Genomic DNA, 12,500 nt, shown 5'->3' with positions numbered 1-12,500 from the left:
AAAGACAGTGGAAACGAGTCATGTTCCTTGCGCATTCTTACTACCTCCCTTTTCTTTTGAATCTGTCGATGCTTTGATTACAGATGTCTATGCTGTCTTTTTGTATAATCATCAGCTGATGATTATAACACTATGGTGTTATTGTCACTCACAGGGTTGGTATATATCTGAAAACATTTTATGGAACCAAATAATAAGTCAAATTATGTTCTCAGGTCTCTGTGTGTCAATATACTGTTCTGGTGCTGGGATATTCATGCATGCTGGGAGAACAGGATGTCAGAAGTGAGACTGCCACAGGTTTTTATGGAGAGAGTACACATATGGGCTTATGTCTGTATATGTGTTTTACTTTAAATCATAATAGACAAATAGAAAAAATTAGAAAGCATAGGTGGGAGACAAAAAGACTGAAACCTGGTATGGAGACATAGAAAGGTATTTTCAAATGGGAGTTAGGAGAAAGCTGTTGCCCCTTGGTAATGTGCGAGCAACTGAGCTTCCCGGGTCTGGAGGGATGAGGATGTCTAGTAAAGACGACAGGACCCATATGAGAAAGTGAGTTTGATCAATAGAGCATTAAAACATGCCACTTGTCTTAGTAGGAATTCTGCTCTGAAAAATAACTCTGAAATTGGAATCTCAGAGCTCCGTGTTAATTGCTTTTCAGTTCTTTTTAAATCAAATGGGGTCAGTTTAGGAGACAGATACCTGTTCTGGCTGTCAGCCCTGCAAACATGACCTGGGGCCAGGACTAACTGCCTGGTCTGTTGTTCCAACAGCAGCTACCAAGACTCCAAGCCAGATTCTGTTTCCAGCTCTCACTATGCAGTCATACCACTTACAAACCTCGCTTGCAAGTTCATCTATGCAGCTTGTCTTCCTCCTTCAGTAGGAACTGACAGAAACCAAACTGAAGAAACCATTGCACCCTGCAGGTTTGTTATCAGTTTGGGTGGCTATGCATAAGCCGGTAATGAATGCAAATCACTTTCTCAGAGTAACAATTGAACCAGGAGCAGAAGTATCCAGACCTGTCTGTCTGTCACAGAGTAGCATTATGGAAAAGAGTATTCAGATGAAGAAAATCCATCAAAACCTTGTCTCCCCAGTGCCATTGGGGAGAATTGCCAGACTCTAAACTAGGTGGCTGAGTTATAAACAATTTTATGTCTGTGTAAGTAGACACCATGGGCAAAGTGAGCAGCTGGAGATGCTAACATCCTAACCTAAAACAGCTAGCCTTATTCACCAGGCTCTACCAATTACTAACTTTACAACCAATGTGCCTCTACAGAAGAGTATTCTCATGGGCATTGCTTCAATTCATCTGTCCTGATTGGGTGTATTTAGTGAATTTTCTGTTTTTTCCCAAATGCTGTCAAATTAGGTATGATATGTTTATTTTTTACATACTAGAATTTTGAACAATAAGAGTCTAGTCAAAAGAATATGCCCTTTTACATATAACTTGATTTTTTCTTTTTTTGGTAGTCTTTAGGCCCTGTACTTCTACGTGATTTCTGAGTATAACTGTTTACTGCCCTGGGAATAGACACTGATGCCACAATGAAAAGTGACATAAGATCAATAGCAGTACTGTAAATTTACACTAATAAATATTTGTATGTACTGCTAAAGAATCTCTTGCATAGCAGTTTATTAAGTCACAGTATGGCCTGGATCATATAGGATAATATATTGTGTGTCTAAGGTAGGCTATTTAGGCAAATTGTTGAAAGAACTGAAGAGATCTTGTAGCTTCGCTTACCGGGATTAGAACATCTAATATTATCAGCATCTTCTGAAAATCCCAGACTAAGTCTCATTCTGTCAGCTGTAAAATCAGATGGCTAGCTGAAGTCATGTGGAGTCTTAATTTGCAAGATCAAGGCTGCCTTCGCCACTACCTGTCTTAAAAGCATCCGTCTAGGCTTTTTTATACCTAAAGAGACTACAAGTGTCAGGAACAATTTGGGCAGGTTTTAAAATGAACTTCACAGGTTGAGCATCGTTTCTTAATGACAGGCTGATGATTATTCCAAAGTCATTTATCTATTAGCTGTTTTTCTGCCTTGTTGCTGTGTTTAAGAGTCTTTATTTTGACCCCGACACTGAAAAGATGATGTATTCCTTCAGACACAAGCCTTGCAAATTCATGAAGTTATAAGTGGTAAGTAAAACTCAATCTTTTTGTGATTGTGTTAAAGAAAATAGACTAAATGAGAGTTAACTGCATAAGCCGTAGGGTGCTAGGTGGAGGAAGAATGGTATTATGCTGATTAAAATACGTTAACCACTCAAAATACTGATGTAGAATTATAAATATTTTATAATGGATACAGATGCTTTGGTAATTAGCTACTGCTGTGCTGCTGAATGTCACTAATATATGAGACATGACAAAAATCGAGATGATTCATTTAAGACTAAAGATTCAGAAACTTTCCACCCCACTTCCAGCTAATATATCTCAAGACAATTATGCTTTCATTCCCCCCATCTCCCCAACCCCCCATGTTTTAACACTGCTGTTTGGTTTTTTTTTTTCTCATTTTGTTCTCTGACCAAGCACTTACACAAAAAATGAATGAGAAGATTAGCAGCCAGGAGATGAAACTGACTTTTCTACAGAAGAATGTTGACAGCATTGCTGTTGCGATGAGTGATGTGAGCAAGATGCTTTCTTCTTTGGAAGGCAAAATCAATGAAGATAAGGGCAAAGACTTCCAGTCTTTTCTAAAAGGTAAGAAAAATAAATTAATGTAATCACTCATGCAGCTAAAGGTGCCAGAAAAAAATAATGCTAAAAACATTTGTAGACTGTTCTATTGCTCAGTGTTTATAAGGAGACCTCTCCTTTAGTTTCATTTCATAATAGGGGATTTGTTTATTCTGACATTTGTTATAGGGGCAAAAAAATTATGTTCTTGGATACTACATCATCTACATGGTAACTTAAGCCAATATTTTCATTTACTTAGAGCTTCTGTAAATATTCTAATCTCTGTTTTTAGTTTATCTGACAGCTGCTAAAGGACATAGTATTTGTTTTGCTACTATGGCTAAGTAATATTCTCTATTATGTAATTCATATATGCAGGGGAAACATGAGGACTTCTGTGGCTCTTACAGTTATAACATGGCAAACATCCTGCTGAATAATTTGCCTCTGATCGTATTAGGCTACATTTGATAAACATCTGTACTCGTGTTTGGTAGATGAGAAAGATATGGCCAGGGAACAGGAGGTCGGGCAAAATCTCGCCAGCAGAATTATGCATCCATTCTTTCTGAATCCCACAGTAAGATCTGTTTATTACCCAACCTCAAATGGTCCTTAATAAGCAGATTGGGACTGAAGCTTTCATTTCCTTAATTTGCAATATTTTTCTAATTTTTCAGGAATTTCCCCCAAACTGTTTGTATTATACACACTAGAATCCAGAGGACTTTTCTGTTGTCTAAAAATAGAATGGGGGAACTGGAGCTCCTTACATTAGGATAAAACTAAATGAAACATTAAGTGCTTTCGTATCTCTCTTAAATTTACCAAACGTGGTCCCATGTCTTGCATTTTCAGTCCTCTGTCTCCTGAGACACTTATGCCACATGGTAGGTGGCTCTCTTGGACCCTGGATCAAGTTTATCCCATCTCTCGCTCAGTGACCTGTTTTCACCTTTCCACACATTGCTGGATGGCATTCTTGACCCTTGGGCATACATTTAATTTATCTTTGAATATTTCCAATTTCCATTCTGCTTTCTCTTCATTCTTTTTTATATTCCATTCGTTATAGCTGTCATTTTTATGCTATTCCAAGAGGTCTTTTGCTGCATCCTATGTTCCTGCTTCCCCATTTGCTACCTATATTTAAGGGTCTAAGTCCTAATTAAAATGTGCAGTACAAACCCCCACATTATTTCACACTGCTCTGCAAATATGTTTCAAGCCTTTATTGTTTTTACCTGCTTAGATGACATCTTCCATTGCTGACCTTTTTTTGATTTATGCTCTCAATTCATCTCCTAATCAAGTAGCTCTAATGAAAATGCTGTTGTTAACTACTTCCCTTGACTAATTATGGGCACTCACTCCAAATACAAGTTATTCTTGGCATGTACGTAGGTAAACAGAAGGGAGGATGGGAGAGAGAACAAGGTTAGTGTTTCTGTTGGCTTGTAGATGTAATGGGGCAAATACAGTTTCTGCCCGGGCAATGTCAGTCAGTCATGCTCCAGGCAGGCAAAGAGCATCCTAAAGTAGCAGGAGCTGGAAGGAGTTTCTATGCTGTCCCCCAACGTGGCACAGATGTGCAGTATAGGCACATTATACGTGCTAAAAATTGCTCTTAGAAGCTCACCTGAAGTAAACCACAACTTTCCCCGCTACCACTTACATCCTGAAGCAATGTGCTTTCAAACCACAGTTGAGCCCATAATTGTTTCATGCTATTCAGACTTCTTCCCCTACTTTTCCATTTTCTTCCCATGATGCCCAGGTCCTTTGCTCATACCCATTAATCACGTTTTTTCTTATCACGGAAATGCTAATGGCTGTCCAGCTTTGTATCAGGGCTTGTTAGGAGTGAGGTCTTTTTCTGTGAACAAATAGTTCAGTACAGTTCACAAAGTCTTTATTTCTTGGTTTCATCTACAAATAGTCTTTGACTCCGTAAACTTGTCATCTGTTGATACAGGGCAACGCTCACTGGAGTAACTGATATGCTCCTCTAATTTGATTAGTGAAATCTGTTGTGCATGTTTTAAAAATTTTTTTCAGTACTTAGGAAATTGTTCCTACTTCTTAGAGAAAATAATTTGGTGTTCCCCTTTAATTTAATAAACTCTGCACACTTCTTGCTATTATTTCTCCCTCCTTTCACTCCACATCAAGCTTTTTTTATAGACTTCTTTCCTCTTCATTAATAAAATGTACACTTTGAAAATTAACTCAGCGATGGAGTGTTAATCACTTCCAAGTCAAAGATGCCATTTACAGCTGGATATATAGCCTTAAATCAGTCTCTTGTGTACATACATTTATTTTGCACATTATTCTTCAAATAATTGAAACTGCAAAGGGAGTATATGTTGACACAAAGTAATTACACACTTTGGATTTCAGCCAGGGAGTTAAAATTCATAATCTCATAAAAAGTGTAAGAGATTTTTAATGTTCACAGGTAGTTTGGGCCTTTCTACTTCAAAATGAGCAACAGAGAAATTGAGTTACATCCAGGAATGTACTTGTGTATTCTCAGCTCAGCATCAGAGGTGTTTACTGTCCATTTTACCACAAATAATGAAGACTGAGACTCATTTATAGTTCATAAAAGGCAAATATTATCAGCTAATTTATATCTCTGTTTCCAGCTGGAAACAGGCACAATTCAAATGAATCCCCTAAATAGAAAAAAATACTATGTGTCTTTCTGGCTTGCTGAACAAAACAATTTTTATTTGGAATCCTTTTTCACCCTTGGAGCCCAAAGTTGCACTGGTTTTCATGGATCTGATTTCCTGCCTTTTTACTGCTCTTGCTGAGAATGTACTTCCAAATAAGTTTTCAGAACGTGCCTTGGTGTTTTAGAGATGAAGTAATAAAATCCAGGTTGTAGAAGTAATTGAGAGGAAAATAGAGGAAGGCAACCGAGAATTTCTGCCTTTATCAATAGAGTTCTAATCAGAGAACCGATGGCCATCAAGGCATTGTAGTGGTTGAAGGGTTTGGCCATTATATCACAAGCTGGCCGCAAGTGTTCATCGGGTTTAGAAAAAACATGCAAAGAATGCTTCAGTGTTTTAGCTGGACATACCAGCTGCCTTTGGAGAACAAATGAAAAGAATCCTACTAATTTCACACTAGAGCACAACTACTGCTGTAATTAATCAAAATATGTTATGCAGCATTCTTGATGAATGCTATTTTATGACTGTCTCAACCCATCTAAGGCCATACAGGAGGTACTTTCATTACTCACAGGAGCAGAATTCCCACACATTCACTTCTGCCTAGTGCTTTTCAGGATCAGTGTTCCTAGGAGCTATTGAAAGAGTTGTAGCATGTAAGACTAACTAAAGATTTATATCTTTACAATGTCTGGGTTTTGCAGCAGTTGTAGTTTTACTAACTTTAGATGTTCAATAAGGCTATTCTTTTTACGTTGCTTCTTTCTTGCTACAGTGTATGATTGCTTAGCACATATAAAACAACAGGAAGGTAATAATCTCTGCTTTCACTTCTTGACCATCATGTTGATAAAGCAGGAGTTTTGTCCTTACTTTCCGAGCAAAGAAAGGAAAAATCATGTTCTTATGAACAATCCACAAAAGCATACACTGTTTCAGTGCTCAGAAACAGCTTAGCTAGGAGATCAAAGTTGATACCACATGCAGACTCTGAGTTTGACCTTTCAAAATAATAGCAAAACTCCCATTGATTTCAGTAGAAACAGGGATGAGTCTTCAAACACTGTTAGCCATCCTTTACATTTCTCAGCTTTAAATTTTGTTCTGTGGAGGGATGAATTGGTGCAGGAATGTGTGTGTTTGACTTCTCTACAGTACTGTGTTTGCTCACCTTGTTGAAAAAAAATAGATGTAGCTAACACAATTGATTTGATTGTTTCCATATTCCTTTTTTTTCCAAAGATCTCAAATCCAGAAGTATTAATGAAGTAGTCAAAGACATTGTCAGAGAACACTTTAAAGTATTTCAAGGTGAAATGCAAGACAGCATGGCTCAGATTTTCAAGACTGTGTCTAGTTTGTCAGATGATCTTGAAAATACAAAAGAATTAGTCAAGCATCTGAATGAAACCCAACACAAATTTGCTCAGGAGAAAGACAGTGGGCCAACAAAGCTTGACGTTCTGGAGCTAAAGAGTCATATGGTGCAGATGAAAGAGGAAATAACTCTCGCTTGTGACAAGCCTGTGAAAGCTTTACAGGAAAAGCAGAAATCCTTGGAAGATAAATTGGAGCATCAACAGTCAAGAAGTGTAATTTATTATGAATCTTTAAATCGGACTCTTACTGAACTGAAAGATGCTCATGAACAGCTGCTATCAGCTGAACAGTCTTCAAGCCAACACATCCCTTCAGCAGATAATGTGACAGAGTACAATATTACAGAGTACATGTTGACACTTCATGAGAAAGTAAAGAAACAAGGCATGATGGTGCTGCAGATCTTTGATGACTTAAGAGTCCAAGACAGCAAGATCAGCAATCTCAGTGTTGCACTGGAAATTCAGAGAGACTCTGTTCTGGGGATCTGTGATGACATGCTGTCAGAAAGCAGGAAGGACTTCCAAACACAGCTGGCAGCAACCCAAGAGAATGTGCTTGTCCTGAACAAAAGTCTCTCTGACCTGGTCCTTCCATTGGACAATAAGATGGACAAAATGAATGAGCAAATTAATGATTTGTGCTATGATATGGAGATCCTGCAACCCTTGATTGAGCAAGGGGTACCTTTTAGTCTGACTTCAGGGTATGAACAACAAATCCAAGCTGAAGAAATCAATGAGAAGCTTGAAAACCTCACTACTGTCATTAACAGAATGAGTTCTGCAATTAAGGAGCTTTCCAAAACTCAAGAAGGACTTAAAAATGAATCTCAGGCTTATCAGGAACTCTTTGAGAGTCGTGTTAATGAATGCTCCATGGAAATAGAAGATGGATTAAACAAGACCATGATAATAATAAACAGTGCTATTGATTCTATTCAAGATAACTATGTAATGAAAAGCATGCTACGTGCTCTAAGTAATGAGACTGAAGTCTGCTGTGGCAGAGATGAGGAACTGGACAGCCTCCTGGCTTTCATTCCCCAGTTCCAGCAGCTGAATGAATCCCTCCAGGCACTGCTCAGTGGCAAGAAGTATGAATTCACTTCACAAGTAGCACCATCCCTTTCTGATCTTCCATACGAGGAGTCTGACAAAATTATCCTCCACAGTTTCAGAAGAGTTTTCTATATGTTAAATGATACATCGTCAAAAGTGGAAAATCAACGACAAGATATCAGCCGTCTGGAAGAGAAACTATTTGACTCTGTGGAGGGATCAAAGGATCATGAGGTTCGCCTTCTGAATGTGGAGTCAAAAATTTCCAAGTTTTTGGCAAACAACTGTGTCTCACTGAAAAAAACCAAAGCTGCCTTGACAGAGAAAGAACAAGTGGTCTCACTTCAGCTCCAGACCCTGAGTTCCAGGATCAAGGCCCTGGAAGCCAAGTCAATCCGCTTCTCAAACAGCATTCCACTTCTGAACAAGACTGCTCATGAGGCCTGGGGGCTGTGTCAGGATGCTAACAGCAGCATCCAAAAAGTGAATGCGAGTATCCCTGTGCTAATTAAACTTGCTCAGCCAGATATCCCCCTGCTGCAGAGCGGTCTCAAAGAGCTTGTCGAATCTGTGCTTGAAATAAAAGCGGGAGCTATCCTGACAAATCTAACCCATCATGTTGACATATCAGTGGGAAATGCCATGAACAATATCACCAAACTTCAGAAGCAAGTGAAACCAATTATAAAGAAACCAGCCCCAGTGAAAAAAGGAGCAGCAAATGTCACCATGAGCCTGGCAAGCCGAAGTCAGAGAAACACAGATAATGCTATAGATCCAGGTAATGCATTTTACCGTACTAAAAATTAGGGCCTTTGTAATAAAGGCCTATGTAACCATCATGATAAACTCAGAGGGCAGAATTTGAGTGAGGGTGAATATAAAGTCTGAAGACTGCCATAAAGAGTGTTTCAGAGGAACTTGGAGTTACTCCAGTCTTTTGCTTACAAGAGAATTTATTTATCTTAAGAGAAGACTCTCGGTAAGGCATCTAGAAGATCCATTTAATTTTCCTTGATTTATTAATGTCTGATGAGCGTAAGATATATATGTGCATGCACACACACCCAGCTGAGTACATGACCTTTAAAACATAACCGACAATTTAGACAAAATCTAAACTGCAAGGATTTTGTGCCTGCATCTCAGTTAGCAAGTTCAGTTAAAAAAACATGCAAGCTGGGAGGGAAATCTGGAGTTGCATCAGTACTTTGCAGTGTCAGTGGGGATGAAAACTATCAAAAACCTGAAGCAAGTGAATACACTGAACGATTGTAATGAGGCTTTTGCCAGCTCTTTCAATGCTTCATTGAGATTATTAGTGCAGTTACAACAGTGTGTTCTTGCAGAGTCAGAGGCCCAGTCAATAACGTAGGTTTATGACTCAAGTCCATCTGGAGAACAACTCAGCTGAGTAGAAACTACCATTCTTAAAAAGGACATAGAGCGTGACTCACTTCTGGACTTAAACATCATAATGTGAAATTACTTCACATGGATTTATTCACAGAAATACAAACTCTTATGTTATGATTTTTGGAATCAGATGAGTGAAAATCAGTAGCACAAGCTAATGTTTTAAGGAAATATCTTTTCTGGGAAAATACAGAAAAATGAAGAGTGTTTAAGTGACTAGAAATCCTCAGAGGACTCTTAATTCACATAAAAATAAGTGAGACTGATTCCTAAATGGCAGACAGATGTCCAGATACTTTTGAAGTCCTAATCCTGAATCTTTTCTGTAAAGCATTCCTAAACTTATGAACCTTTCTGAAACCATATTTGGTCCCTATTGTAAGCACATAGGGGTAGTAAGAGCTACAACTCTTGCTCGTGTGCTAAGACCATGGACAATCTCCTGTTCCCTCTCCCTCTCCCCACCTCTTCCCTCTGATTCCCCTGCCTCCCTCCTTTGTCTCCTCCTGTCCTAGGCACAGCACTTTTCAATAATCAATGGAAAGGATCCTTTGTAAAGACCCAGTCCCATCAGTAGCTTGGCTTCTGCCAAAAGCAATCTCCACTGAGGGACTTCAGTCTTTGATTATCTTTTCAGTTAGAGAGGACACACAGCTATTACAACAGGCAATCACACTTAAAAATGCACCAAGATTCGCCAGATTCTTACTCCAAAGCAATTTGAATATTTTGATATAAAAATGGCAATTCTTTCTCAGTCGTTTTTGTTTCCTGCCTGCTCCTGCCATAGCATAGGATGGATATTCAAAACCCTTTTTCACAATTAAAATTCAGGGAAAATGAGATATGATGCCTTTGATCCTTCCCAAGTCTTCTGCCTGGAAAACGTCACCAGTGTACCTGCCTGGAGCGCAGGAAGCTGCCACCTGCTCTGTCTTTTACTGCACGTTAATGAATAAATGTCCTTCCTATTTATTATTTATCTCATGCTGAATTTTAACGAATAGCTTGATAACATTGGATGTATGCTCACTCTTACAGAAAGTGCAGGTTTTTGCAAATGTTGAAAAACCCTATTTTTAAGCAAGGTTTCTGCACAGCAATATTTATGCAGACTTTTCCATCAGTAATGAATTTTTGCACTCAATGATGTTTCATGCCTAGCAAAATCATACATTACCTTTCTGTAAGTTAAAGAAATAAGACCATTATCCTAATTAACAAGTATCCATCTTCTGCCTCGGTAGATTTTACTTCTCCAGGAAAGCTTTTTTCTCAAGTTCCAGGAGGCCATCCAGAGATATATGCTGACTACACTAAAGTTTCTAGAAGAAACCCTAAGGCATAATTGATTAATTATAAAATGCATTCAATCTTCTATCTTTTCCAATTCAAAAATATTAGAATAAATTCTAGAAAGAGGTGAACGATGATTCTTATGGATGCCAGTATGTTCAATATTTGATCCCATTCTAAGAGATTAGGATTTTCATTGGGTTTAATGTGTTCAGGAGTTGACCCCTGAGGTAATACTTTCCTAGATAGTTAATTGAAATCAAGGAGAAACAATGTGTGTTTGCATTGTGAGTGCAGGAACATACAGGTTTGGAGACTTCCCATACTGTGGAATGAATAAAAGAAAAGGTTTAAGTCAGCTAGAGGCTGCAATATGTCTATGAGGGACAAAAAAATCTAACACTTTACCTGATACTAGCTGTAATGGCAACCCAGGGTGAATAAGAAAGTGATGGTCTAAGACAGCTTCAAGTATCTAACATAGGGGAGATGTCAGCCTTTAAAGAAAAAAATATACAATAAACTCTTAGTCTTGGTTATGGATTATGTCTGGTTCTACCTTCCAATGCACTGTTCTACTGCAGAAACATGTTGCAGCGTGAGGGCAGCTTAGCTCAGTTCCCGTTTTCCTGTTGCCATTTAGTGCTGTGTCTGTTTGCTGGAGAATCTAGAGGCTGCTGTGCTTTCCAAAGGTGAATGCGCTCTCTTGTTGCATGTCTTGCATTCGTTGAGGTTTTGCTTTATTCAGATTATGCCACCCTCCCATCAACATGAAAAACTGATACTGCAGATGTGTTATATTTATGTATTTACAACAGCGCATCCATGTGAAAGAGAGGCAATTTCTTTTCATTCTCATTTTCTCTGTGTCTTATTCCTGATTTTATTTTCACATGATTTCTGGCTCCTAACAGAAATGCAAGATTCCATTGTCACTTTATCATTCAAGCTTGCAGCGAAATTAACCTATTTACATGTTTTCCATCTTGTGTTTTAACTGCACAAGTTTGATGGTTATTCTAGGTCAGTTTGATGACACGTACATCAAATTTTGATATTTACTCTTTAGACAAAGTAGTAGATGAAACTATTTTGTTGGTTTTAATTTAGTGATCCTGAAATCATCACACTGGGAGTATTAGATACTTCTGCTTAACAAAGAGGCAGAGTTGCCAGAGTCCAAGTAGCTCAGATTGGTCTCGGCAATCTGTCCCCACTCAAAAACTGCCGAGCACAGCTGAGGCTCCTTGCTTTTTGCCCAAGAGCTGCGGGTGAATCTTGGTGCTTTTTTGCACCACAAACACCCCACATGGTGTTTATACCTGAATTCCCTGTCAGGGCCCTAGTGCAATTATAGCATTATTTGCCCTGGGCATCCTGATCTAGCCTCACGACTGCACAACCTGTCCATGGCCCTGGGATCCCTGTTTCAGCCCAAATCAAAATCCCAGGCTTTTTTAGTCATACTGGGCTGTCACTAACCCTGGTTACCATGATTAACTTGCCATGCTCTGCTTGTCACCTCGCCAGGTGAGGCACCAGCCCTGCTGTTGCCCTCGGTTCCAGGGTGCCAGCCCTGGTGGGGCTGCCTCTCTCCCACTGCTCCCTGGCACTCCTTGCATCTAGGCTGCTGGGGATGGTCATCCCTTTAATCGCTGTCAGACTGAGAGCACTAAGCCAGAGGTGATTAATAATTGTAGACTGAGTCAGCCCGACTGTGTGCGAGCAGGGTAGTTTCGTAGATTCCCAGGGTCTTCCAGTCTCCCAGGGCTTCCTGAGAGACAGTTACTGATAACTAAATATTGAGAAAATTAGGGTAAGTTACTTCCTGTTCAGACATTTCCAAATTGAACCACTGGACTCACTTTTTTCCTTAAGGAGACCATTAAATTGCTAAATATTTGATTTACTTCTAAACAACACCCCAGTAGATAC

The 12,500-nt window shown here is 39.0% G+C and overlaps 1 protein-coding gene across 2 annotated transcripts in view; it reads left to right on the top strand.

The window, feature by feature from the left end:
* MMRN1 (multimerin 1) overlaps positions 1-12,500 on the top strand; it is a 44,486-nt gene that overhangs the window by 26,207 nt on the left and 5,779 nt on the right. Inside the window, exons 5-7 of one of the 2 annotated variants that reach the window (XM_055726326.1) lie at positions 2,123-2,173; positions 2,573-2,746; positions 6,655-8,634. In XM_055726326.1, coding sequence (XP_055582301.1) covers positions 2,123-2,173; positions 2,573-2,746; positions 6,655-8,634 — 2,205 coding nt within the window. The remainder of the gene's footprint in view (positions 1-2,122; positions 2,174-2,572; positions 2,747-6,654; positions 8,635-12,500) is intronic. The other variant, XM_027801701.2, reaches the window with a different exon arrangement.

Source organism: Falco cherrug, chromosome 1, assembly GCF_023634085.1.
Source record: "Falco cherrug isolate bFalChe1 chromosome 1, bFalChe1.pri, whole genome shotgun sequence".
Taxonomy (NCBI): domain Eukaryota; kingdom Metazoa; phylum Chordata; class Aves; order Falconiformes; family Falconidae; genus Falco; species Falco cherrug.
This window is presented reverse-complemented; position numbering and strand designations above follow the sequence as displayed.